Genomic DNA, 27251 nt, shown 5'->3' with positions numbered 1-27251 from the left:
GTGTTGACAACGATTTTGCCTCTTCTATGAAAGGATTGTTGATATTTTAGGCCCAAAGTTGAGCATCCCCAAGTCAACAATGAAACTTACCCTATTCTTGACCAAAGAGACACGACTAGACAGTCGATCGATCGAGTATTTGTCAGGTATTTTCATTGTGAAGAGAGAAAAAACCTAAATAGTAAATTTTAAACCTAAAATAATGCCTTCCTGGGGATCTGAATGAAAATTTTATATCTTTTTAAAGGCAGTCAAAAATGGCATTAAAAAAAATTCTTGCCACATGGGTGAAATTAAAGTCCAATGGGAGGAAACGACTGCCATAAACTAATCAATATCTCCTCATCCATCTCATTGGATTCCTCCATCTCCTTCACACTGGGAAATGTAAAACTGAAAAAAAAATCCTGCAAACTCCTGCAACAGGAGAAGTCTGGAGCAGAACAGGACTAGAATAATTGAAGGTCAGAAGAGTCTAAAGAGTTAGTGGGCCAGTTTGGCTGAAGACAAAGTCTAGTGGGTCTAGAATCTAGATTTAAACTGCGACGTCCCACGCTCACTGCAGTTAGTTTCTCGGTTCTTCCCAGTTCCCACGGTGAAGAACCCATCTCAAGGAAGAAAACCCACAATTTTTTAATCTTTGGACAAGTTCTCGGCAAGATAATGCCACCCCACCCTCGCCCCGGCCACCTCCATTCGTGGAACCTGACGATTTTATCTGGTTCCAGCAAATGGGAACCTCATCACCGTTACCCAAGAGGTATGAACTCACATGGAAAACGCGCATTGGTAGATGGGTTTATCTAAGATGGGTTCATGAATATCTAGATTGGAGAAGATCAATTGAGCAAGGGGACCATGTGGGCAAGCCTCGGAGGTATCGCTGTGGCAATGGGGTCGCCCAGGATGGGTTTGCGCCAATTGGGCTGTTCATCGCTGAAAGAGATCCGAGGAGGAGATGGGTTCCGCAGGAAACGGAAGAAGAGAGCTGGGGTGATGTGTAATGGGGGATGGGATAATTTGGGGGTTTTAAGGGATGGGGGAGCGGCGGTGGCGGTCGCTCTGGGGGCCTTTGCCTTCGTCCGGGTTGTTGATGTCGTCGCCCGGCGTCTAAGTTTAGAACAGGTCTATCTCTCTTTTCGTAAGGTTTCCCTCTTTGGGTTGGTTTCTGATTGTTTTTTCATCTCCAGAGTGGTAATTTTCTTGAGTTTTGGCGGTAATTCTCTCTAGTTTAGGGCTTGTAGTCTTTCTGTGATGTTGATTTTGATGCATGCGTCAGTTGTTTGATAGACTTGTTGTAGATCGTTGCGGCGTTTATCAAAGAAAATTCTTTGATTCTGTCCGCCTAATATTTTTTCCCATGATTGGTCATTTGCGTGAATCTTGCCGGAAATCCTCTCAATTTAGGGCGAATTTTGATGCTGTAATGTTGATTTGGATCCATGCAGCCATTGTTTCATAGAATCATAGTACATTAATTTTTTTTTTTTTTTCTACGATCCTCGCGGTTAGTCTTTCTCTCAATTGTTCTCTTCCACCAATGATTTTCTCCTCAAGAATGGCAACATGCATGAATTCACAGATTTCTAATTTTTTTCTCGGTTTCTGTCATTTTATCTTTCTCTCCGTTGTTATCTTTCGCTAATGATTTCACCTCATGAATTTTGATGCAAACTCTTTTTCATTTAGGGCTTATAATTATGTGCTGATGTTGATTTGGATTCAGGCATCAAGTTTTAAGTAGAGTTATAAGTAAACGATTCAGAAAATTTGCTGGAAGGGTCTTGTTTTCTCGATTCCGTTCATCATTACATTAATCCCGGCGCCCTTTTCCTATTAACTTGGCAGGCATCAGATGAAAGTATTATAAAGGTGTTCTTATGAATTTTGGGAGAGAAAATCCATAATTCTTCCGAACCCTGAAAAATCTGTCTTTGGAATTGATTTATTATTTTGTTTTCAAATATTTTTTGGAAAACTTGTGCTCTCTCAATTTCGGTAAGTTATAACTTTGCCGGAACTCATTGAGTTCCAGAAAAGCTCTTTGAATCAATTTAAAGTAAACGCTTTTTATCCATAGGTTTGCGTTTGGGCCGAAACAATTATTTACTGATTTATGTATGAATTTCTGGGAACATAGATTTTGGTCTGAACTTTTTTGGGATTAAATCTCTGAGTAGTTGGTTGTTTACTTACTGAGCATATATGAATTCTCATCAAAGGAGGCTCTCAAATTTAATTCTCATTCAACGAGGAACAATATTTTCCTTTTAAAATACAAGGAACACTACATGACATTAACGACCTTTAATTTCTACTCATGAGCACCATAGAACTTCAAGAAAAAAATGTGGTGTTTCTCAGGTTTTTGCTTCATGTTTTAGGGCAGAAGGTGAGCAGAAAAGTTGTCCATATACTCTCAGGTGTACTTTTCATGTCCTCATGGCCAATATTCAGGTTAACATCCACCTATTTCCTTAAATCGTGTCAGTATTTTGTATCAGAGTTTTGTTCTCATATTCCTGCTTTATATCCTCAGCTCGGCGACTGAGGCTCGCGTCTTCGCGTCCCTTATACCTCTTTTAAATGGCATATTGCTTGTTATTTATGGCTTCTCTCTGGCAAAAAATGAAGGACTCGTCAAGTCTGTATCTAGAGGGGGGAAGGCTGAGTAACCTACTTATCAAAGCCTGTAAATTCATACCGACTCTCTACCTTGTAACTTATTTCCCTTTTGTTTCCTTTTCTTTCAGGGAATTGCTCAGGGGGCCTCTCTATTATGTATTTGTACTGATGTTCTGTGTCTTAGTCTTCTGGCGTGATTCACCAACAGGAATCATATCTTTGTCAATGATGAGCGGCGGTGATGGTAATTACCTCCTCTGCTTGTTATATTGATTTGGGTGTGAAGTTCATTGTGGTTGCTTTTCTTCTTCAATTTCTTTAGGTTTTGCTGATATAATGGGTAGGAAGTATGGAAAGGCCAAGCTTCCCTACAATAATCAGAAGAGCTGGGTTGGCAGCATATGTATGCTCACCTCTGGGTTTTCCCTATCTATGGGGTAAGTTGATAAGGATATCTACTTCATTAAACAGGGCATTTATTAATTTTATTTGAATAAACTCAAAGCTGGGGATTTTCTGCTCTTTTTCTCTTTTTAAGGATGCTATTCTACTTCTCCTCTCTTGGGTACCTTCAGTTAGAGTGGGATCAGGTGGCCACAAAGGTTGCCTTGATCGCCTTGGCAGCAACAGTCGTGGAATCGCTGCCAATCACAGATTTCATCGACGACAACATCTCAGTTCCTCTGTGTTGTATCCTGGTGGCTTCTTTGCTCTTTGGTTTCCATACCCATTGAACCCACTGAACATATTTATTCCCCTCATTATCTATTTTTGTTTCCCCTGTTACTGAGATAGGTTTTAGGGTTATTTGTAAACAGTAATATTACAGGTGTGGATTCACATTACTCGCATACAAATGGTTGGGTTTGTGGATTATCTGGTTTTCTTTCACCTTTAACAGAGCCTGATGAATTTTGGCATCTTGAGTGTATCTTCTGGCTGTTCAAGGGATGTAATTAAGGCCAGATAACATCCACCCAGGGAGAAGTATCAATAAAAAAGAAAATTGTTTGAATAGATCAGTGTCGTGAATAGTTATCAAATACAGTTGAGACTTACACTTAGATAATTGGTTAACAGGATGAGAAAGGTATCAAAAAAATGAGATTTGTTGAAAAAAAGAAAGAAAAGTTCATAAAACATGAAATAACCGGTATTTGTTTTTTTTCCGTGCTCATGGGTTAGAAAAAACCCATTAATAAGTTATGTTCAATCATTCTACAACGAGATGAGAGGCTTTTGACCTTTGTTCAGGCAAATCCATTTTTATGAAGAAAATACAATTGGTCATTTAGTTCTATAACTTCGAATACGTCTCGGTCATTAAAAATCAATGATGTCAAAAGATCTATTGAACCAATGAAATTGAGTTTTTCAGGAAGAATGATTGCCCAGCATAAAGCATTCTTTCTTCTATCTCTTGATTTTAAAAATATTTTTTACAAAATAATAGCGTAAATAACCCAAATTTATATTTATATTAATTACATCATGTAAATATGAGTTATCATACCTAATGATCACTTAGTTCTCAACTTTTTTTATACTTTCTCTTTCAAATTTATGTATAATGAGTAATGAATGCATCATCATTTGATGAGAGCACAATGAATCACATAGTGTAATCTTAAATGTGGACTCATATATTTAGATGAATTTATTTTGATTCATATAAATTCTTCGATATAAATGTAGAAAGTTCACATTAGACAAATTTTAAAATTATATGGTTTATTCCTCATTATAGAAGTTTCACATTGAGGTATTATTTTATGAAATTTTAAATCAATAAAAATATATTTAAATATTAATATGTAGAATTTAATGGATGAAACATTTATCTTACTTTTTGTACTAAATTTTAATATGCTGGAATACACTTAAAAAAGGTGATGTCAGCGCCTAGGTGAACCCATTTGAACCTACTGGAATGGGGAAACCAATTTTGAATTTCAGAGAAGGAATAAGATAATTTAAATAATATTATAAAAAGATGAAGGCAAAGGAATATAACTGATCAACTTTCAAGGAGGCTTAGCGTGGGATGTTGAGGATCACACAAACTAGAGTTTGGAGACTGGTCTACTAAGATATGCGGCCCCATCAAATGGTGTTAGGCTGTGGGAGCTCAAAGCTTGATAGGACAAGGTAAAGAGATGAGGAAAACTGAGGATTGCAGATTGAGGATAGTTTTTTTGGGTTCTAAAGACCTAGTTATGGATGAAGAATTCAAAATGATCCGCATCGGAAGATTTAAACAGAATGATAACGATGTCATTAAAATAATGAAATGCCGAACATGAGCACAAATTGCATTCGTGATTTCTTGGATCCCGGAGCGAGTCGATTCAAGCTGCTCAAGTGTGCAGCCTCAAGACGTATCCACACGATCCTAAGCACGGCGAATCTCCTCCTTCACCCTTGTGAACTCCGTTCAACCTTCATTGTCATTGTTATGCCATCCTGATCAAATCGAGAGTGGAGAGGAGATGTGGGGAAAAGGGAAAAGAAGGGGAAGGCCCCTGAACAATTCTGACCTGGGTGATTTTAATTCAGGGCCTTCCCCTATTTCTATTAAGAGGGTATTTTTTATAAAACTCTCCAAAACTTAAGTATATCATTCGACGTCCAAAATGCCATCTGTGTGTGACCCTCTAGGCCTATGTATCAGTCTAGTTAATGACTATGGCTGCCTAAATGCCTTTATTGGCCTTCTAAATTAATTAACTATGCCATCATATAGATTAATTAATGTCCGATCTATTAACACGATCGATAGGTTGAGTCTCCAACTCATGGGGTGCCAAGCTATACCTTGTGCTCTAGAAGATACAAAGGAGTGTGTATCGACTCACTCATGGAACCTGTTCATCATTGGTTACCGTGTACATATTGTACCTCATCCACTTGACGCTCTTAGGATGACTTACGGTATGGTCATCTATCAAACCCTAATTGGTCATTCAAATTAGTATTGATCGGTTAAGAAATCAATGCAGAACTCTTCTTCGACATTTCACTGTCTTGGCCAAAGGCTTCATCACATCATCATCCTTGAGCTGCCATCTCTTATACTAAAAGTAGACAATCCCATCTTGACCACTCAATCGTCTTTGTGAAATTATTGATACACCTGAGCTAAGAGTGTTTAGAATCCCATGATTAGAAACTTGTAGGTCAAAGTCAAAGTACAACTGTTTGTCCACAAGACATCTTTGGTGTCTCAGGTCAAAGGACTGTTGGGTTCTTTAGGCCTTGACATGGATGAACAGAACAAAACGATGCGCGGCAGAAGACTTTTGAGAATCAAACGGCATCGACAAAAACCATTCACGAATCTCATTCATGATTTATTTGATCCCGGAGCGAGACGAGTCAAGCTGCTCAAGTGTGCAGCCTCTAGACGTATCCACGCGGTCCTCGGCGCCTCGAATCTCCTCCTTCTCGTTGACGAGCTCCATTCTTTCTCCGTCGGCGTCGTTACGTCGTCCCGATCACATCAGGGATGGAGAGGGGGTGTGGGGAGAGTGGAGAAGAAGGGGAAAGGCCCCTGAACAATTCTGGCCTGGGTGAATTTCGTTCAGGGCCTTCCCCTATTTATACTAAGTGGGTATTTTTCATAAAAACCCCCAAAACTTAAATATATCTTCCAACGCCCAAAAGACCATTTGCGTGTGACCCTCTAGGCTCATGTATCAGTCTAGTTAACGACTCCAGCGGCCTAATAACCTTTATTGGACTTCCAAATTAATCAACCATATCATCATATAGATTAATTAATGTCAGATCGATTTAACCCAATTGATATGTCGAGACTCCGACACGTGGGGTGCCAAGCTACACCTCGTGTCCTAGAAGATACAAAGCAGTGTGTATCGACTCACTCATGGAACCTATTCATCATCGGTTACCATGTATGTATAATCCCTCATCCACTTGACGCTCCTTGGATAACTTAGGGTATGGTCAGCTGTCAAACCGTAATCGATCATCCGAGTTAGTACTGATGCATTCGAAAATCATCGGAGAACTCTTCTTCGATATTTCACTACCTTGGCCAAGGACTTCATGGCATCGTCTTCCTTGAGCTGTCACCTATTATACCGAGGGTGGATGATCCATCTTGACCACTCAATCGCCTTCGTGTACTTCTTGATGCACCCGAACTAAGACCGTTTAGAATCCCATGATTAGAGACTCGTTGGCCATAGCCAAAGTACAACCGTCCCTCCACAAGACGTCTTTGGTGTCTCAGGGCTAAGGACCACTTACACAACCGTGATGTGAATCAACCTGATTGACAGTTCGGTATAATACAATTCAGGGATTCGTACGGATCAATTCAGTGAACTCTTTCCACTAAAGAGCACCCACTATCTATCCTTGGTGTCACCACACTAATGGCTACGGGACCGGCCATAGTCATCATATGAGTGAGGCTAGATAGTGCTATTCTATCCAGATACTTCAGTGTCCTTCTCGCGTATCCTTCGAATAGGAATGTTTAGAACACATGCTTAAAGACTAGTGATCTCTGTATTACGATCTCATCATAATTCACTAAGTCCGATTATGTATTCATGGACATCATTACACGCATCACTCACGCGCTATATAATGAATATGTTCTATTAATGAACATGGAACGAGATGTGGAATGTGTGATTGGCTTACCGGCCAAATATCTTTCCATCAAGGGCCACTTATACAACCATGATGTGAATCAACCTGATTGCCAGTTTGGTATAATACCATTCAAGAATTGGTACATATCAATTTAATTAACTCATTCTACTAAAGAGTGCCCATTATCTATTTGTAGTGTCTCCACACTAATGGCTCGGGGAATGGCCATACTCATCATATGAGTGAGGCTAGATAGTGCTATTCTATCCAGATATGTCAATGCCCTTCTAAAGTATCTTCCGAATAGTAATATTTAACACACATGCTTGAAGACTAGTGATGTGTCTATTACAATCCAATCATAATTCACTAAGTTCGATCATGTATTCATGGACTTCATTATAAACATCACACCTGCACTATAATGAATATGTTCTATTAATGAACATGGAACGAGATATGGAATGTATGATTGGCTTGGCAGCCACATAATTATATCAATGTTTTCCAACAGTAATTCATGCAAAAAATCTAGTGGTCTCAGATCTTTAGAAGCGTATTTCAGTGTATTTGTTTATCCGATCTCTATCTTCCATATCACCTATAATGATTTTTATATGTCTTTCAGATTTGTATTTTCTTCCCCTGTTAGGTGTCAGTATAAATAATTATGTTTCCAAAGTAAGTTAAACATCTAAAATTTCTGGGATTCCTTTCAGAGGTAAATGGATTCAATTGAATTTGAATGATGGTAGTTACTTGGATGGGATCTTGATAACTCACAAAATTTGAAAATATTGAAATTATTTCCTACGTATATTTATTGAAGCCCCTTTTATGTGTGAGTTATTGATGTTATCTATAGGCTTCAATTAAATCTAAAACTAATTTTTAATTTAGATTCATAATTTGGATTAACTTCCCCTTACTGGGTTTACTTCCAAGAAAGGAGGATATCATACTATTATATAAAACTTGGGTGAGAAGGGAAAAATCTAAGATTATTCATCAGTAACTAATGTTTATATTTTGATTATCTATCGCACTTGGGTCTATTCTAGATCCCTGGTGGATTTATTTGTTTCATCTCTACATGTCCTTGAAAGTATGATATTTTTTATTGAATTTCAAGTCTGAACCACTTTCCTAGATGGGATCTGAGTTATTCCTATTCTAAGGTATCAATGAGAAAATTTATACTTTAACAGTTATACACTTGACTTTGATTTATCCAAGAGAAAATTTAAGAGCACTAATCAGCTTCTAAAAAAGCATCGACATGAATTTTTTTTATTAGGCTAACTATAATTTAGAATAAAATTAATATAAGAAGATAAAGTTACTTTCAAATCAATGTAACCCATCAAATGTTTCAAGGGAAGTTTTTCAAATGTGTATCATAACATAATGTCCACATTGATATTGGAAGTTCACATAAGAATTAGCATGTGCGATGCAGATATAAGAAAAATATGCACTTATGAATATATGTATTTATTTACAAGTAAAGTGATAATTCAAAAACATATTTGAACCTCAACTTTTAATATTCATCAACTTTCTTGGAATGAAGTCACTTTTATCAAATTGAGGATTCCTAGAGCGAGAGAGTTGTTTAAATAAGCTAAATTAACCACGAACACACATATGCCACTTTATTAACATACACATGAATATTTGAAATTCATATTCAATTATCTTGAAGAAAAAGGGAGATTTTTACAAAAATTCTGCCAAATGAATTATTACTTCACTATTACGAGTACTCATCATTATTTCCGAATGCATATTTCTTGATCTTCTATCATAGTCATATCACTTAAAACTGAGACTTCACTGGTGATTCATATGTTACTTGCCTGATTTCTTCAGCTCATATACCATCCCCCTGTGGATTGAAGTGGTGTGTATTGTCTGAAAATGTATACAATGCCAGAAACACTATATCATTTTCTTCATTACGTCTCCATTTATAGCTGAAACTCATAATTCATTAGTAAATGCTCAGAACCCATATACTTATCACACTTAATTTAAATATGAAATAATACTAAGACCCAAAGGTTACAAATGCCGATGTAGCTTTGAATGAGGTCAAATTTGGTATCAACGTGGATGAAATATTTATACATCACAGTACTAAAAAAAATTCTTGTGAGGTGATTCCCTTCAAACATAATATTCGATCTATTTTTATTGTATATTATGTACATTCTGCTGTAATGTCTTCACAAGGAATAAGTTAAAACATGCTCATCTACTTCAGATATCACTAATGGAGACCAACATCATCTCCTTGAAAGCATCCTCAAAGCACTTGGCAAGTGTCTCCATGTCATGAATAATATCCTTGGCAAGAAGAATCTGCAAATCTGCTTTACCGTTGTAGCTAATCAAGTGCAGAGTAAGAGCCTGAAAAGGTTCAAATATTCTTTATTCACGTCCCTGTAGATATACAGAAGAAACTGATGACAGAGAGACTTACATGTGGTAAACTACTTGCTGTAACCCTGAGATACTTGAGAGGATTTTTTGCAAACATTACTTTTTCCGAAGGTCCCACAATGTTAGACAATGTGAAACTTGTGTTACAAACAATCCTATAATTGATCAAGGTTGCAATCTGCATAGAAAGATGACCATATCTATTATAAGAATAAGGAATGTTAATCCCGGATGTAATAAAGCACTTGATTAGAGTAAAATATGATAGTGCATGAACATATTGAATATCATTAAATACCTTGGGGCCTAATAATGCCATGATTATGGCGCCAGCCGTGTATGAAAAATGAGCCTCCAAAGATTGCTTTTTTATTCCAAGAATATTCTTGGCTTGACGAACATGCTCAATTGGGTCATGGACGTTGTTTTGCAGCCAAATAGGCAATAAGAAAAAGCCAAACCGATTTCCCCAGTCTGCTTTACCTTCTTTGATCTTTCGGAAGCAATCCTGAGATAAATCAACGTGAAGAATTATACCTTCATCACCGTAGAAGTTTACTTTGGAGCGCAAACAAGATATTAGCGTGAAAAACCTTATAACCAACATTTGCTTTTAGTATTTTTATGGTAGCAGAAGAATGTTGACAATCCATAGAATGACTCTCAATGCAATTGATTATCTGATAATTTTTTTTCATTGATTGCTACCATTAGTGATACCTTAGTCACTAGACTTCTTATTTAGAAATCCGTCCATACTAACCAAGTTCCATGCATTTAAATGCAAATACAAACATTTTGGGCAATATAACGAGGAATCTAAATATATTTATTGAGGACTTGAATCTGATTTTTTTTACAATTTTTAAATTGACTGTTCAAGCAATGGTTTTTATAAAATATTGAAGCAATGGTTTTCAGACCTGGAGGCCTGGTGTTTTCCTTGTGTTCACCATGGATAAACCAGTGATCCGGACGTCATCTCTTGAATCTGTTCATGCGAAGGAAAATAAAATATTCGTCAAGATTAAAGCGCTATCACAAAGAAACTCCAGTCAAGCACTAGACAACTATCAAATACTGGCAAAAATATGAAAAGTCAAACATGTCTTACGTTTGGAAGGCTTCAACTTGAAATATTTTGCCAGCCCACTCGCTATGATTGCCACTAGCACATCATTAACTGTCTAAACATCAGAAAAAATAACCTGAACGCGGTCAGTGACGGAGAAAAGTATCAATAAGGGAATAGATATCCCCATCGTTAGCAAAGAAATATACATCCTACAGTTACCTTAAAGAGGGTTATTATATTTTTAATAGTTTTCTTTCTTCGATATGAAAAAGAAACTGGCCCAACGAGATTTGCTTACGTAATCAGTAGAATGAATAAATTCTGAGCTCGGAAAATTAAAAATTTAAAAGCTCAGAAACGGATGTTCGCAAAAGGTGACGTAACTTCCCCCTGGCTGAAAAACGCGTCAATATAAAAATATAATATCGAAGTTGGATGCTTCAGAAATCTGAATGAAGACTACATCTTAAATATTTTTTTAGGCTTTGGATCTCGAAGTGAAGGAGCCAATGACTGTGATTTACGCTGACAGTGAGTCAGAGAGAGAGAGACAAACGCTCGGGGAGAGAGGAAGAAGAGACAGAGAGTCAGAGAGAGAAAGAGGGGGACAAAACTCTCGAAAAGAAAGAGAGGAAGAAGAGACAGAGTCAGAGAGAGAGAGATATAGAGACTCAGAGAGAGAGAGACCCAGAGAGAGAAAAGTCAAAGGGAGAGAGAGAGAGAGATTCAGAGAGAGAAAGAGTGAAAGAAGAGAGAGAGACAGAGACTCACAGATATAAAAAGTAACAGAGAGAGAGACTCACAGAGATAAAAACGCAGAGAGAGAGAGAGACCGAGACTCACAGAGGGAAGCGTCAAAGAGAGAGAGAGACTCACAGAGAGAAAGCGTCAGAGAGAGAGAGAGAGTTAGAGAGAGAGAGAGACAGACTCAGAGAAAAATAGTCAGAGAGAGAGAGAGAGACATGACTCACGGAGAGAGAGACAGAGCCTCTCGGAGAGAGTCAGAGAGAGAGAGATAGAGAGTAACAGAGACAGGGTCTCACGGAGAGAGAGTCAGAGAGAGAGATAGAGACAGAGACTCACGGAGAGAGAGAGTCAGATAGAGAGATAGAGAGATAGAGAGACAGAGAGAGAAAAGGCGTGGAAGAGAGAGGCAGAGACTCTTAAAGAGAGACAGTCAGAGAGAGAGACAATCAGAGAGAAAAGTCAGTGAGAGAGAAAGAGAGAGAGAAAAGTCAGTGAGAGAGAGAGAAAGAGATAGGTGGCATCACGTTCACTAAAACAAAATCTGTAGGACCACAGACGACACCCATGTCAGGCTCCCGCGGACGCTTATTCACCAATCACCACGAAAATAAAAAACGACGAAACGTGTAAGTAGCGGCTACCGGAGTTCGACGCTTCAAGAAAAACTTAAATGCGAAGAGTAAATTGGAGGAATAAACAAGAGAGAGAGAGAGAGAAAGAGAACAGCTTCTAAATTCTCCGTCAAATGATAACCATACCGCGCTGCTCCTGTTCTTGATGATCTTGATATCATCAAGATCGAAGGTGACGGTGCACATCCTACGCGGCCAGAGCTCGACGCCAGCCCCGCCAGTGATTGGATTGGGGTCGTCTTTCACCCAAGCAGCGCGTAGAAGCATGTCTACCGCAAAGATAAGCGAGAAAAAAGCCACCTTTATCGCTTTCCAGAGAAGGGCGACAAAACCAACGGGCTTCGGCCGGCGACCGTCGGGCACTGTTACGGGCTTTGATGGGTCGTCGGCGCGCTCGCAGGAAGCGAGAAATAGAGACATGAGCGCAGTGCCGTCGCCGAGAGCGTGGTGTAATCGTAGAATGCCCGCGCGCCGCGTGGGAATTAGGTGGATTTCCCACAATGGCTTGTTTATATCCAGCGGCGAAGAGACGGCGAGCCCGGCGACGTAGTCTTCGACGAATGTCTCTACCCGGCCGTCGTCTTCCGCATCGTCGACGACGATTACGTGATCGTTGATGTCTACTTTGGAAAATGGGCTCCAGTGCTCTCTTCCCTTGGCGTCTTTAACCTGCAGTTAAAGGATGTTAATGGCAGCGAGCCCCTGAATACTACGTTAAAATCTACTTTATCTCCAAAATAACACCGGCCCAGACTCGTTTTTGGGAGTTTTAAAATTGTAAGCTTGTTTTCGGTATTAGAATTTGAGAGTTATTCCTCTTCTTCTGAAGGAAGAGGTAAGTTGATCTCCCACACTCTCCCAAAACACCGGGCACCGGCCAAAACATGGTCCCAATGCATAGTGGGTTGGTTTTGGGATTCAAAGTTGTAATGTTGGCTATGATACCAGGTGTTAGAATTTGAGAGCATACTATTGTTCTTAAAGCTATATCGGATATTATGTTGATCTCCAACAATTATTGTTTGAGGGATTCAAAATTGTAACTTTGGGTCCGATACCATTTGTTAGGATTTGAGAGCTTACTATTGTTCTAAAAGATATGACTGGAAGCAACATGTTAATCTCCAACACTTCCCCAAAACACTAGCGGCTGTGGAGAGTGTTTTTTTGTTGGGATTCAAAGCTGGAACCTTAGCTCTGATACGTGTATGTTAGAATTGGAAAGGTTACTGCTGTTCTAAAGGCAGGATGATGATATTCGACAAAGATGAAGATGAAAAAGTTATGATCATCAGAGAAGATTTAGGAGAAGATTAGACAAACCAGGAGGCACGAGAGGCGAGGATGGTAGCGGAGAAGGGTGCGCTGGAATTCGGCTTTGATTGAAGGCACATCGATTGGGTTGTCGAAGCCGACGATGCAGTTTATCACCTGGTCCATCTCTGGGCGGAGGAAGAATCGCCCAGCCGGGCTCACCGGCTCGTCTCCACTCTTCCCTCCCATCCTTCTTCTCCCTATCTCAGAACCGCACCTTCAACTCATCTCCCCCTTTTCCTTCTCTCTCTCTCTCTCTCTATTTGTATCTATCTCTCTCTATCTATGTTTATCTTTATCTCTTTCTCTCTCTTAATTAATCTCGTCGGAGGGTTCTCAGAAACCACCGGCGTCCGCGATAGTTTTTGCGTCTCTCAGACGTAATCTTTTCTCTCTCCTTATTTTTGTCTATCCTCTCTTTATCAATTTTCTTCTCTGATTTTCTCTTTGTTTTAACATCATCTTCCTTTCAAAGAAATTTCAAAGAAATTCTGCTTTCTGCCCGTCCTTCCTCTTCTCCTCCGGTTATCTTCTAATCAAGCCCTTTATCTCTCGTTCTCTCTCTCGTGTGTAACATCTTATCTCCAATGGTGGGACGTTATTTCTCTCTCTCTCTCTCTCTCTCTCTCTCTCTCTCTCTCTCTCTCTCTCTCTCTCTCTCTCTATCTATCTCTCTCTCTCTCTCTCTCTCTCTCTCTCTCTCTCTCTCTCTCTCTCTCTCTCTCTCTCTCTCTGTTTCCCTCCCTCCTTTCATTTATTAATACTCTATCCGGAGTCGCAGTTTTTTCTGTCGTTTTGCTCAGGGCCACCATTGGTTCTACAGTTCAAGCCGTCGTCCAAACGATGGCCTTTCCTTCATCACGCTCTCTTTCTCTCTGTAATCTTGACTATTTCTTCATCGGCCATGCGTGTAAGAAACGATTCCATGGAGCGGTTCCGCTTTGCTCGCGCATAAAATTCTAACTACGGCCCCTGACGTCGCTGAGAAGAGGACAGGAAGAAAAAGTTTCTAGAAAGGGAAAAAGAATGTATGGGAAAAGAAGTGAAAAGAGGACACGAAAGAGGGCACCGTCGGAGAGAAGAAACGACCCGCAATGAAAGTTCAGTAAAAGTCCAACTTTCAAGTCTTCCGTTATCACGCGTTGTAGACCGAAGGATAGATAGAATAATTGACTATTGAAAATGGAGAGTACCCTTCAAGATAGGCGGCAAGTTGTGTACAATAGTCAAATATTCATGTGAAATACCATCATTGCTTTCGGATATTGTTTTCGAGGCTTTGAAAACGATGTGGCCATCGTGGGTTTGGAATTGTGGATCACTAATAAAAGGTAAGTCAAATAAAGCCTCAATATTCATATGAAATATCTCATTCTAGATTGCCGGGTCGAGTGGAATCCCTGGATCCTCAATTGGTGCGCTGTTGCTATCACTTTTCGTTGTTTATTTATGGTTATCGTTTATTTCGAGAAGAAAAGATCGTTTGTATTTAGAGAGAGACAGAGAGGGAGAGAGGAACTGGTTCAGTAGATAAACCTTCTGATTGGACAAACGAGAAAGAATAAGGCTGCTTAAGCACTTTTGTCATGATCATGCTGCTTAAGCACTTTTGGAAAGTAGGCAGAGAGAGTTTGGAGAAATAAAGAGGGATGGGCTGAATAAGAAAATGAAATTGGAGGAGCAGGATAATTCATTGAGAGTAGCATATCAATGTACAAACCATTCATTCTCAAATGTTTTAAACAAATGTTAATGGATGCAATAGACAGGAAAAAAGACAGGAGTTATGTGATGTACCCATAGTGAAAATCGGGAATTATGGTCTCAAACTCGGTCTCAGTTATTGCAAAAATATCTACTAAAAACTGAGTCTGTTCAGGGTCCGATAAAGGAGGTCTGGTCTCTGTTCAGTCAGGTCAACTGATATAGGTCAAAGTCCAAGTACAAAAGTCAAAATCATAGTTAAGGCTAGCAAAAGAAAAGCTAAACCCACATTACGTCAAGCTGATTACTTTTTTCAAGCTAGATAAAAAGTACAAATAAATACAAAGTGTGAGAACATAAGAGGGAATGAGATAAAATTAGAGAGCAGGAGGAAGTTATAACTAGAGAGAATAGAGAGGGAGGGAGTGAAGGGCCATATATAATTAAAGTGGGAAAGGGAGAGGAAGCGAGAGAAATATAATTATAGAGAGAAAGGGGGAGATTTATATGGCATAAATCATATATTAATTGAGCACACACGTATATCTTTCTTTTATGCATCCCATATTCATGTCTTATGTCGCCTGGCCATGTACTATTGTATTTGAAGCTTCTCCATGAAAAATACTATGCAGTCACATAATTGGTCTTATTACATGTGTAAGTGCCCTAAGTATATCAATGGTTTTTCCTTCTTGTTCTTCACTTCTTAAATCTGATGGTATGTTTAGACCTTTTTTCACTCTGTAACATGGTCACTATGAGGGGCAATTATGCCTTAAAATATCATGTGAGTATAAGTAGTCCAAGAGTATTTTTAAACAATCATTAACAAATTTAATTAACATCGCATTATTACTTTAAATTGTCTATATCACCAAAATGTTTATATGTATTTTAGACTCACTGAAAATTGAGCGACTAGAATTTGAGAATTCGACATGTGAAGTATTATGATATTAAAAAAAAATGAAGTATTATTATATTAACCGGATAGATTATGAAGTATTTTTATAGTAACCGGATAGTATTTTTTCGGGAAGGAAGAATGTGGTAACATTATACTTTAGGCGATAGTTAAATGTGGTAACATTATAAGAGCAATAGGGATATATTAATGGTGTAGATATAACGAGTATAAGTGTGATATAGTAAGATGAATTATAAATTATTTTTACAAAATGGGCATAAGGTTTCAATTGATTGAGATAATAAGTGATACGAAGTCATAATAATTAATATGATTTAATATTGAAGTCGAGAACATTAATCTATGCATAAGGAATGTATTTTGGATGCCGAAAGTTAGTAAGAATGTGGTTTTATTAATGACATTATTAAAAAAAGGTCTACAGATATATTGTGGCTTTGGTATAGTTCAGAGTGGATAATATATATATTTAATTTACAAATGCTTAGATAATTTCTCATTTGTATTAATCTAAAGGATATAAACAATACAATATGATAATCTCTGTTAGGTTAGCGGATGAGAGAGTTTTTTTTCTATCTTCTAGATTGATATCAATGTAATTTTATATAAGATTCTCTAGCAACGTAATTTATTTGATAGAATTAGTTTGTTGACATTGAAGACAAGAGATTTAGTTCTAGTTTGCTGGTTCTTGTTTGACGGTAACCTTTTTAATGGTTCACCGTCCTTTTTAATCTTGATTCATAGCCTCCCAGTGAACTATATCACTCTCTCCAGGATGGCAAATACGCTGGATGGGACCTTCCTATCAACCAATTAACCATTCAAAAGATGAGATAAAAGAAGAGTTTAAGTCGGATTCATGCTTTAACGAGGGGAGATTGCCACCAGTAACCTTTGATCATCTGCCTTGAAGTCTGCATCCATCGCTGGATTATTTGGACAACTCTTAGCTGTCCAATCACATTAAAAAATGTACAAAGGCTGTGATCAATTCACTGGCGTAAATGACACTCGTCTTGTGCCATTATTGCGCTCGTGTTGCACCACGGCTGGCATTACAGCCGCCTGCATCGCCGGCTGTCGCCACCCACCCTAACATATCGTCGTTTGATGATTTTTCAACGGCAAACTGACGTACACAATTAAATTTCTGCAATAAATGACTGCCTTGAGCATAGTTCCTGAGGCCACGGCCATGGTTGCCTGCCTATTATTAGGCCATGCTGTTAGGCACAAGCTGGAGAAGGGCCTTGGCTTCTAGGCCTGAACATGCATTTCTTTGATCCATGAAGTTAGTGAATTTCGGTAAAATCTCGAGACAATGTAAAGACTAAAGTGTTAGACTTTGGAGGGGGGATCAAAGAAGAGCAACTTATTGAAATTATTACGACAGATGTGTGTAAAAATAATTAACCTCTGGTTTTATTTCTTCATACACATCTTCAAAACGGTTCAACATTTCCATGATTAGCCTCTTGTGGGTAAAATAATATCTCTGTAATTAGTAATGCACCATCGATAATACACGTGTATTTCCTGGTTGATAGGGATTACGGCTAAGACCAAGTAAGGCCGCGTGCAGTAAAGTACCTCGAAAGGTCTTCATTTCCATATCTAAAATTTTGAGTGAAAAGCGTTATTCAGTCGATTTCCTTTAGGAAAGAGGAACACACTTTTAATATTTTTTACATTTGATCGTTTACTTTCCATCTGTATCATTTATTTTCATATTTCTTAGCTGATGATGAAGTAGCTTTAACATATTTTGTGCCAAATGTCTACTGGATTTCTTTCCTTCTTACTACTATGAAAAATTAATTATAATTGTGTTATGAATATGAATCAGTGTATCCATGGATCTCAGTCTCAGTCTTTTATAACCTACAATTTATTAAAAAATTATGTATTCCTATAAGTTTATGATAAAACTGATACAAGTGTAAAGTTAATCCTTGATTGATATGTTTCTATTTAAATATATATGTCCCATAAAGCTTTCATCTATTGTTATTATTTGAATTTAATCATTTTTCTCACAACTAGAATTTTAGATTGAAATATTTTTCTAAACACATGACTTTGTTCCAATTATATGTAATTTATTAACTTCACATTGATATTGAAATCACGAATCTTCCAACAAAGTCGAAGAAGGAACATCATAATATGAAAATATAAAATTTTAAAAATTATTGTTTAAAATCTTTATAAACTCAATAGCATACTTAAATAAGTATAAGGACGTACCTAGAATTAAAATTTTGGTAAAATATATAAAACTGAACTATAAAGATTTTACCATATATTCAGAAAGGATTTGATTAAAGTTTACCAAACTATAAAACCTTAAAACCCCTTTCATTTGAATTGATACGTCATCGAGATGTAAATGAATATTCCATAAAATATATGTTTCAAGTGAAAAACATAATCAAATATGTGGTACTTTCAAACAAAATTTTGATTTGAAGTATTATAGTCATAAAGAGGTTATGTTTCCAAGGAATCCCATAATTTTCTTTGAGTAAGTCACAGTCAGTTTCAAGTGAATTTTGCTAACTATTTTCTAGACATTTTTTAATCTGGCAGTGGTAATGACATGGTATTTTTTGTACTATCTTACATCAAAATTAGCATTCAAATAACATTAAAAATAGCACCATAAAAAAGCATTAAAACATCTGCTGCCCTGATATAGCAGAAATGACCCTGATACTTGTATAACATTTTTTGGAAATTCCCTCTATGTAATGAATTACTAATTAGACTCTTACACTTTTTTTGTTAGTTGTTGTTCATGCCAAAAGTGGAGTAAAATGTCTGACATAAGTTGAACCCCTTTCAAATTGACCTTTGAAACTTATTATCTTACTTCCTGTTGGTTTATTTTGGATAAATTAATATGTAACCTAAATTCAGTTATTATAATGTTTTTAAGATTGAAAAACTATGATTTTAAATTTATTTTTGTATTTGTCATGAAAATTTTTTGAATCATGATTACACAATGTTTTAATAATTTTTCACTATTTCATGTAGATATTTTCAGCGAAATAATTATTACCAAAATCTCCTTTTCTATTATTTACCTCATTCCTTTTACTTTTAGTCCTAAGTCATGAAAAGATTGGACTCAATCCTATATGTCTTTTAACAATCCAATCCTATAGTTTTAAAATAATTTTATGATTTTCCTTTGTAATATTTGTAATATTTTCCTTTGTAATATATTTAATTATTTTCCTTTGTAATATTTGCAGCCATTTCTCATTAGAGTAAATTAATATGCCAGGTCTTAACTAACTTTCCCCATCCTATTTTACATATCTAATTGTCTATTTATCAATTGAAATAAATTAACCAAATAACATATCTCCAATTAAATTTAATAAATAAAAACTAATTAAATATATTTCTTGTCAAGAGAATTACAACACAAAAATGAAGAGCTGAAAACATACCACAGTTTTTAATTTGTTTTAATGATTCATTTAATGACCTCTTATTTAATATATTACATTGGTTAAATCCTGCACACTAAAAAGAAACATATTCAATCCATGTAATATATTTTGAATGTTGAAATTTAGTAAAGCTGTAAAGTCTTAGTTTGTACTAAATATCTTAGTTTCTCTGTGATAAACTATCTTCGGGGAATTAGCCAATACCGATCAACCAAAGAATCGTGGTTATACTGTTGTAACATTTCATTACGCTGTTGCGATAGCATTCTAAACGAGGTACCCCAACACTAACATATTAAAATTGATATCAAATATAATACCAAAATTCTAGTTTCCTATTTTTCATGAATATAAATTTATAGTAAGAATGCTAAAATATTTTACCCCTGCAATATCTATTACTTTCGTTACCATAAGTTGATGATATAAGTAGTAAAAGTTATGTCGTATGTGTTGGGTTCTACATGCGTTGACATGGATGAACAAATCAATACATTCTGCAGTAGAAGACTTACATGTAGTAGAATGACATCATTAAAAAAATTAAAATGAATCGCTTGTGCACGGATCACATTCTTGACTCCTTTGATCGTCGAATGAGTCACGTGGAGGTACTCATGTGTGCAGCCTCTAGAAACATCCACGCAGTCCTCAACACATTGGATATTTCTTTCCCAATCACACTTCTCGTTTACGAGCCCCGTTCACGCTCCATCGTCGACGTTACATCGTTCCAATCATCAAGAGTGGAGAGGAGGCGTGGGGGGGAAGGGATAAGAAGTGAAAGGCCCCTACAAAATTTTAGCATGGATGAATTTTGTCCAGGCCTTCCCCTATTTAAACTAAATGAGTATTTTTCATAAAAATCCCGAAAACTTAAGTATTATCTTCTGATATCAAAAAGGCCATTTGCATGTAGGCCCATGTATCTGTCTAGTTAATGACTCTAGCAGTCCAATAACCTTTACTGGTGATAATTTGAAATTTAGGGGGTTAACTTAGTCGATGTGTAATTTTCAGACTTATGCAATACTATTTATTACTTATTTATTACCCTAATTCACTTATTACTGATGTAAATGGGTGAGTAAGGGGGCATGTAGGCGGTGAATCGAGTTGAAAGTGAAAGTCACCAAAACTGGCGGAATGCTCTCGAAACCAATTCACTTGAGTGAGACAGAGGAGAGTAGAATTTTGTGTGTAGGGGTGAAGGTTTTATTGTTCACATGTCAAGGGCTGGTAAGGTTTTGCACGTTGTATCGAATTAAACCACAGGTTCCACTGCTTGTGCAGGCCCCAAACCATAATGAAGGTTTTGCGATTAAGATTGATATTTAGAAAAAAATAATGATTAAGAAAGTGATGGAGGACCATCCGGCAGATCAAGCCCAGGCTAGTCAACAGCCGTGTCATGTAGCCCGAGCCAGCATGAAGAATAGGTTTGGGAAAAAATGTTTTGTTCGTTCTCGAACATGAGAATGAATGAACACGAACAGGAACAGTCCAAATCGGACACGAACATGTTTGCGAATGGTTCGTGAACAGACGAGCCATTCATGAACAAGTGGCATTCCCGAGGTAATGTAATATAAGTTATTATTTTTACACTAAAATAGAGAGAAAGAGAGAGGGAGAACTGGGATCTCCCTCTCTCTCCCCGCCCTCCTCTCCCTCCCTCCCTCCCTCACTCACTCACTCACTCACTCACTCACTCACTCACTCACTCACTCACTCACTCACTCACTCACTCACTCACTCACTCACTCACTCACTCACTCACTCACTCACTCACTCACTCGCTCACTCACTCACTCGCTCACTCACTCACTCACCCACCCACTTGCTCGCTCGCTCGCTCACTCACTCACTCACCCACCCATTTGCTCGCTCGCTCGCTCACTGCTGCCCCCCCTCTGGCCTCCACCTCTCTCTCTCTGCTGCCCCCCTCCGACCTCCGCCTCTCTCTCCGCTGCCCCCCCTCCCCCCTCCCCCTCTCTCTCTCTCTCTGCTGCCCCCCCTCCGACCTCCACCTCTCTCTCTCTCTCTCCGCTGCCCCCCATCCGACCTCCACCTCTCTCTCTCTTTCTGCTGCCCCCTCCGACCTCCACCTCTCTCTCTCTCTCCGCTGCCCCCCCTCCGACCTCCACCTCTCTCTCTCTCTCTCTCTCTCTCTCTCTCCGCTGCCCCCCACCCAAAGAGTGCCCTCATTTTATTTATTAAAGTTTTTTCCTGTTCGTGTTTGTTTGCGAATGAACATGAACGAACCGAACACGAACACGAACAGGATTTTTTGGCTTTTCGTTTGTCAACATACAGTTTTCGTTCGTTGACGAAACACAAACTTCCCTAGCCTAATGAAGAGCCCAAACTTCCGATATCAGGTCTGAGGAAACCTCCCTTGCATCGTTTTATTTTGTGCTCGTGTCTCTTCTTTTGCTTTATGGAGTTCCCTGGTGTATGGGCCTCTCTCGCATTGTTTTATTTCGTGCTTGTGTTTCTTCTCTGACTCCATGGAGGCCCCCGTGTACAGGTCTCCCACATCCGGTCATCTTTGCTTGTATTGTACTGCCTTGTTTTTGTTGTTCAGTCCTTTAGGGGAGAATCCTTACTGTGCCTCTCCCCTAAGAAGGCTCATTAGGGCAATTCCCCATCACCCCCTACTATATAAAGGGGGTAGTGTTTTCATTTGAATGTTAGAGATCATTTTGGGAAGGAAGGCATTGTTTGCACCAAAGTGGTTTCCGCCATCTTCCCCTTGTGAAAGATAGCGTGTTTTGTTTTTTTTGTTTCTTTAGGTCACCATCTGAGGAATTTGTTTCTGCCGGGGCTCCCCTCACCAAGAACGTCATTGTTGTGGGTGGCTCAATATAGGGCAGTCATTGATACTGCTGGACGAATCCGTGCGGTCACCATTGTGGAACTCGATCCTAACTAGCGAGAAGTGCACCACTGAGGATCCCCTTCTCCTTGGACGTTGCAATCACTAGGCCTTATTGAGCCATCCTTGGGAACGCCGAGTGACCTGTTGTTGTCGACAGTACCAGGACTTGACCCACCCCTTTTGGGGACATGAAAGAACATGTTAGTAACTTTCCCTCATCCAAAGCAGTGGCTGACGGCCCTATGGTCCTCGACAGCATCTTCACGCCTGTCAACAACCCCGGGGCGGGGGCGGGAAGGGGTATCATCCTCCCCTCGGTGACCCTTCTGGTCCAGCTCAGGATCATTACCAGGGTGATCAGCCACGTCCGTACTTGCCGCACCCCAGCCCGCTGCCACGTAGAAGTTTCTCTGATCACCCACTATGGTGGTTCCAGTCCATAGTCCCATCTGGATCGCGAGTTACTTCACCACAGATGATGACCCACTGTTCCACTTAGTGGCCCTCCACCAGCGACTGATTTGTGACCTTCATTGTGAATCTGAGAGTCACTCCAATTTCTTGGACCCTCGGTTGTCTCTTGTGATGGAGGACCATCCAGTCGATCATGCCCCGATCCGTCGCCAGCCACGTCGTGAAGCCCGATGGACGTGAAGAATCTACAATTCCACTGCCAAGCTTGAGAAGCAACATCGTCTTATCGCTTTGCGTCGTGTATCTTTATGTTCGTTCTTTTTTTCGTTGTCTTTGGATTATTGGGAGGCCCCTCCTGCGTGAGTACCGGCCTCCCCTCGTCGCGTGTTTTATTTTAATTATGTTTAAGTGTCATATTTAGGGGGGAGGAACTCCATGTTGGGCTTCTTCTCCCCCTAAAGATCCCTCTTAAGGAGAAAGCCCAATAGGCCTTCTCCTTAAGAGGGGGCCCAATTGAGCCTCCACAACTGCCACTTCACCTCTATAAAGAAGAGGGAGGAGTGGACGTGGAGACCAAGTGATTGGTGAATTGCAAAATCCAGATCGTGTTGTTCAACTGGCAGTTATCTTTCTTTTCTCATTGTGTTGCTTTGTTCCTGAAAAAGAGAGTGAATTCTTATGATTGGGTGCCCAAAATCCATTCAAGCATCAGTCTAGATCAAGTTCTTATGTGTTGAAGAAGAGTTCGTCAAGACGAAGAAAGTCCTCGCAGAAATATCCGTGGGAGATTGTAGAAAACAAGACAGAAGATCAATAAAGAAAAGCCCAATTCCTCTGATTATTTCTCCTTGTCCCTTGCTCGTGGTATCTCCCGACACCGTCAAAGGCTAGATCGAAGAAGCAGGGTGAAATAAACTCAGATTTTCATCGCCCATTACGGTGGATTTGACGGTGGTGAAAATTTTTTTCGACGATTGTGGATAAAACAACAGACAATGTATTTCCTCTGTTTCTTAGCCATGAGAATTCCCCCGGTCAAATCTTCATTTTGATTCCCTTATACTCCAAGCAACATCCTCAAACTGAGTTCTCTGCATTGATCTTGGGTAATTTTAACGCTCCTCCGTTCGTTCAACGTGATAACGTCTGATTCTCCATCGACCGTCCCCGACTCTCCAACCTTGATGCTGCCGTTTCCCCACTCGACCGTTGCTGGATTCTCAATCGACCTATCCAAAGGAGTATCATTCTAGCACCAGGATCACGGGAAATTCTCCATTGCGAATTGTCTTGTCCAGGAAACACCGTTCGATCTGGGATCCTCTCAGCGCGCCGGTGAGAAGACGGTTCTGGATTCTCATTTGGAGCAACCGGGAGAATCTGAACCACCCAGGACAGTTTATTGGCTTTTCTTGGACGTTTTCTCTGGAAGAGATCATCAGAAGAAGAATAGCGACGAATTAAGAATTGCCATTGATCGATTATTGCACCTCCTTTGTGTGATCGAGGACTTCTACGCCACGAGAGCTACAAGAACTCATCAGTATCCATCGATTGTGCCCAGTCTGGATATCTGAACCGAACTAGCAGGTTCTACCCCTTCCCATTTTCTTATATTGTTAATTGCGTCTTCCAGTGTTGTCTCTTAATCTCTCATTGCCCTTGAGTGAATTAGCACGTGAATTCCAAAGAAGTAGCCACCATTATTGTATTATAGATTTTCATTGACGGTATCAGATCTTAACGATTACGCTGGCGGTGTGGACGCTCTTGGATGAGAACGTCCCCCACCTCGTCGGTCCCTTCTATCTAGTTACGTGGATCATTGGGAGTTTGCTCATGACTAACCCATCACGTGTCACCTAATTGATCTATCACTCTCGTCTTTTGACGATTGTAGTACTTCTCGTTTAAAATTTCTCAAAATCAACTGTGTTATATTTTCACATCATTTCATTGTATTTAGAGCCTAATCTCTAAGCGCTACACGGCTTATCGAATTCCGATCGTCGTGTTACATCATCTTGTCTCCTCCGTCCCCACTAGAATAAGCTCTTTGATCGCCACGGACAAGGTACCCTCCCTGTTCAGCCGGGTCACCCCCATTGCATCCCCTTCTGTCCTATGGGGTGATTGCACCAACAATTTCCTGTTGGTCTCCTCCCAATATTTTGGGTTTGACTCTGTCACCGTTTGCAAACCTTCTCGCCAGACAGGTTGGGGTCGCACTGCCATTGACTCTCGACTCATCGTGTGTTGTGTGTTCATCCCGGATTGAGCGCATCGCCCGCCTTGTCGAGCATCTCAGTTCGTGTCAGCCTTGCTAGTTCATCCTTCGACGGGGCCCATGACGTCACCAGCTTCTAGGGCCTAGGCCTACAGGTCACTCGTCCACTCCCCCCTCTTTTTTTCAATATTATTATCTTCATGAGTTCCAATTTCTGACTACTCCACTACCTTGAGAAATTTTATGTGTTATAGGACTAGCCACCGAACTCGAGTTAGGAACTTTCTTTCGTCAGTGTCCGATCTGCATTGTTCGCAGTGACAACATGGACGCTCACGGACAAAGATTGTCCCCCACTCCGTTGGCCTTTGAACTGATCACCCGGGCAATTGGGAGCCTGTCTGTTGCCCAGACCCCTCATGTCACTATCGTGCTTACTGCCCGGTCAGTTCGTTCTTCCATCATCCTTCTCGTTGGATTTTTGAACGAATGCATTCATTAACCTCGTTACATCACACATACTCTGTGTCCCCCCTAGCGGTGTTACACTAATTTATATGTATCACTAAGTAATTTATAAATAATTTATAACACTAACTTGGGGACTTATGACTCCAGCTCTACCAAGAGTCTCCGCTAGTTGAATCACGTACAGTAGATCCGTGTTGGCAAAAACCATGGTAAGTGAAACAACTGAGCCAAGTTTTGCAAGAAGTGGCGTAGGTTCCAACTTTAGGTTAGGAAGTCAATGAAGATTCAGATTCATTTCCATTAATAATTCCAAAAGGGGTGGAGGGGATACGTATTTATTGTTCAGGTCGATCAGAAGGTGCAAAAATGGCTAGAACAGAATGTGGAAAGTATGGAAAAAATATCATAATGTATTTAACCTGAAAATCAATTATGCTCCTGCAAAAGTATCTACTCGTCATAGAATCTCATGTGTCAAAGTGCGGATCTCATATAGTAAAAAAAAGAAGGGGTGTGCTATACCTTGTCCCCCTGTCGATCGATAACGACACATCATATTACATCAAAAAGTAGTTAAGATGAGAGAGGGTAGAAAGAAGAGATACTAAATATATATTGTGATTTTAATTAAATTAATTTATATGTTTAAGATCTTAATTCTTACTCATAAGAATTATAAACTTATAGCAAAAATTAGGATATTATTACAATTTTGGGGCGAGGATATGATGAGAGGAATGAATGGATGTCATGAAGAAACCCTAATTAGGGGTTTCGTATAAAAACCCTAATTAAAAATGGTGGTATAAGCCATTAACCCCTATTCATATGGTTCAATAACTTATAACAAAGAGTGAAGTAATATGAGAGTGTGGAATGGATAGAAAGATGGGGGAAGTGGAATGAAAATCATATTTAAGTGTTTAGGAATTACCTCTTCCTTTGGTGATGCTAATGCTCCTAAGAATTAATCTCCCTTCATGGACCCGTACATTGCACCCGCGCCTTGGCATGTTGCAATAGACACGAAGATAGATCAAGAGAGGGACAAAGCTCACTTTTTGAAGAGGAAAAACCCTAAATTGGCATGCATACACCTTTGTTTCACAAGGTCTCCCACGTGGAGAAAGGCAAAATGAAGTACAAGAAGAGCCTAACTTTGGGATATATTTATAGGCTCAGCCATAGGTCACATGGAAAGAGAAATATGACGAGGGTCTCCCCATGAAATTTCAGCCAAAATGGTAGTTTGAGCATTTGAATTTTCAGCATTTCCAGCTACTCATTTATTTCACTAGTTCCACAAGAAATGACATCCACCTTTTATTCCACATCATTCCTCCATAGCTCTTATTAAAATGTGTAAAAAGTAATAATGTAGCGCCAAGAAAAACTTTAATAGTTATAGGTTTAATATAATGTTCATAAGACCTTGAAAGTTCATAATAAAAATTATTGAATTATAAAATGTTAAATGCATTACTGTCATTATTTTATATTAGCTGATTCTAATAATGTAAAAATCATATTATAAAATTCACAAATTTGAATTATTAAAATTATAATGCCACTTTAGATGCATACTGTCTACGCAGTTAAAGGGAAATTACAGTAAGAGAAATTACCAATGACTTGAAACACCTTTAAGAATATCTGAAGCACTGATTTTTCCAGAAATATGAAATGCAT

General features: G+C 39.0%; 2 protein-coding genes and 1 long non-coding RNA gene across 4 annotated transcripts; 2 read left to right on the top strand and 1 right to left on the bottom strand.

Moving 5' to 3' along the window:
- The first annotated feature begins 610 nt into the window (after positions 1–610).
- On the top strand, positions 611–3501 carry VTE5 (phytol kinase 1 VTE5). 2 transcript variants are annotated; one of them, XM_078587608.1, is made up of 7 exons: positions 611–760; positions 829–1125; positions 2390–2457; positions 2540–2671; positions 2754–2869; positions 2948–3062; positions 3164–3501. In XM_078587608.1, the coding sequence occupies exons 2-7, from the start codon at positions 859–861 to the stop codon at positions 3357–3359; spliced, it is 894 nt and encodes a 297-aa protein (XP_078443734.1). In that variant the 5' UTR covers positions 611–760; positions 829–858; the 3' UTR covers positions 3360–3501. The 2 variants fall into 2 exon arrangements, with proteins under 2 accessions (XP_078443734.1, XP_078443733.1); XM_078587607.1 differs by having other exon boundaries at positions 829–1141; positions 2385–2457.
- A 5887-nt stretch (positions 3502–9388) lies between these two features.
- Positions 9389–13734, bottom strand: LOC144712688 (wax ester synthase/diacylglycerol acyltransferase 5-like). Its single transcript, XM_078586949.1, has 7 exons — positions 13474–13734; positions 12277–12819; positions 10811–10883; positions 10620–10687; positions 9995–10204; positions 9737–9874; positions 9389–9663 (listed from the first exon to the last, which is right to left on the bottom strand). Exons 1-7 carry the CDS (start codon positions 13651–13653, stop codon positions 9514–9516), a joined length of 1362 nt encoding a protein of 453 aa, XP_078443075.1. The 5' UTR covers positions 13654–13734; the 3' UTR covers positions 9389–9513.
- Positions 13735–23327: 9593 nt separating this feature from the next.
- LOC144712991 (uncharacterized) lies at positions 23328–25743 on the top strand. The gene is made up of 3 exons (XR_013583919.1): positions 23328–24454; positions 25077–25246; positions 25346–25743. It is a non-coding gene; the product is annotated as an uncharacterized LOC144712991 (long non-coding RNA).
- Positions 25744–27251: the final 1508 nt, after the last annotated feature.

Source organism: Wolffia australiana, chromosome 15, assembly GCF_029677425.1.
Source record: "Wolffia australiana isolate 7733 chromosome 15, ASM2967742v1".
Classification (NCBI taxonomy): domain Eukaryota; kingdom Viridiplantae; phylum Streptophyta; class Magnoliopsida; order Alismatales; family Araceae; genus Wolffia; species Wolffia australiana.
This window is presented reverse-complemented; position numbering and strand designations above follow the sequence as displayed.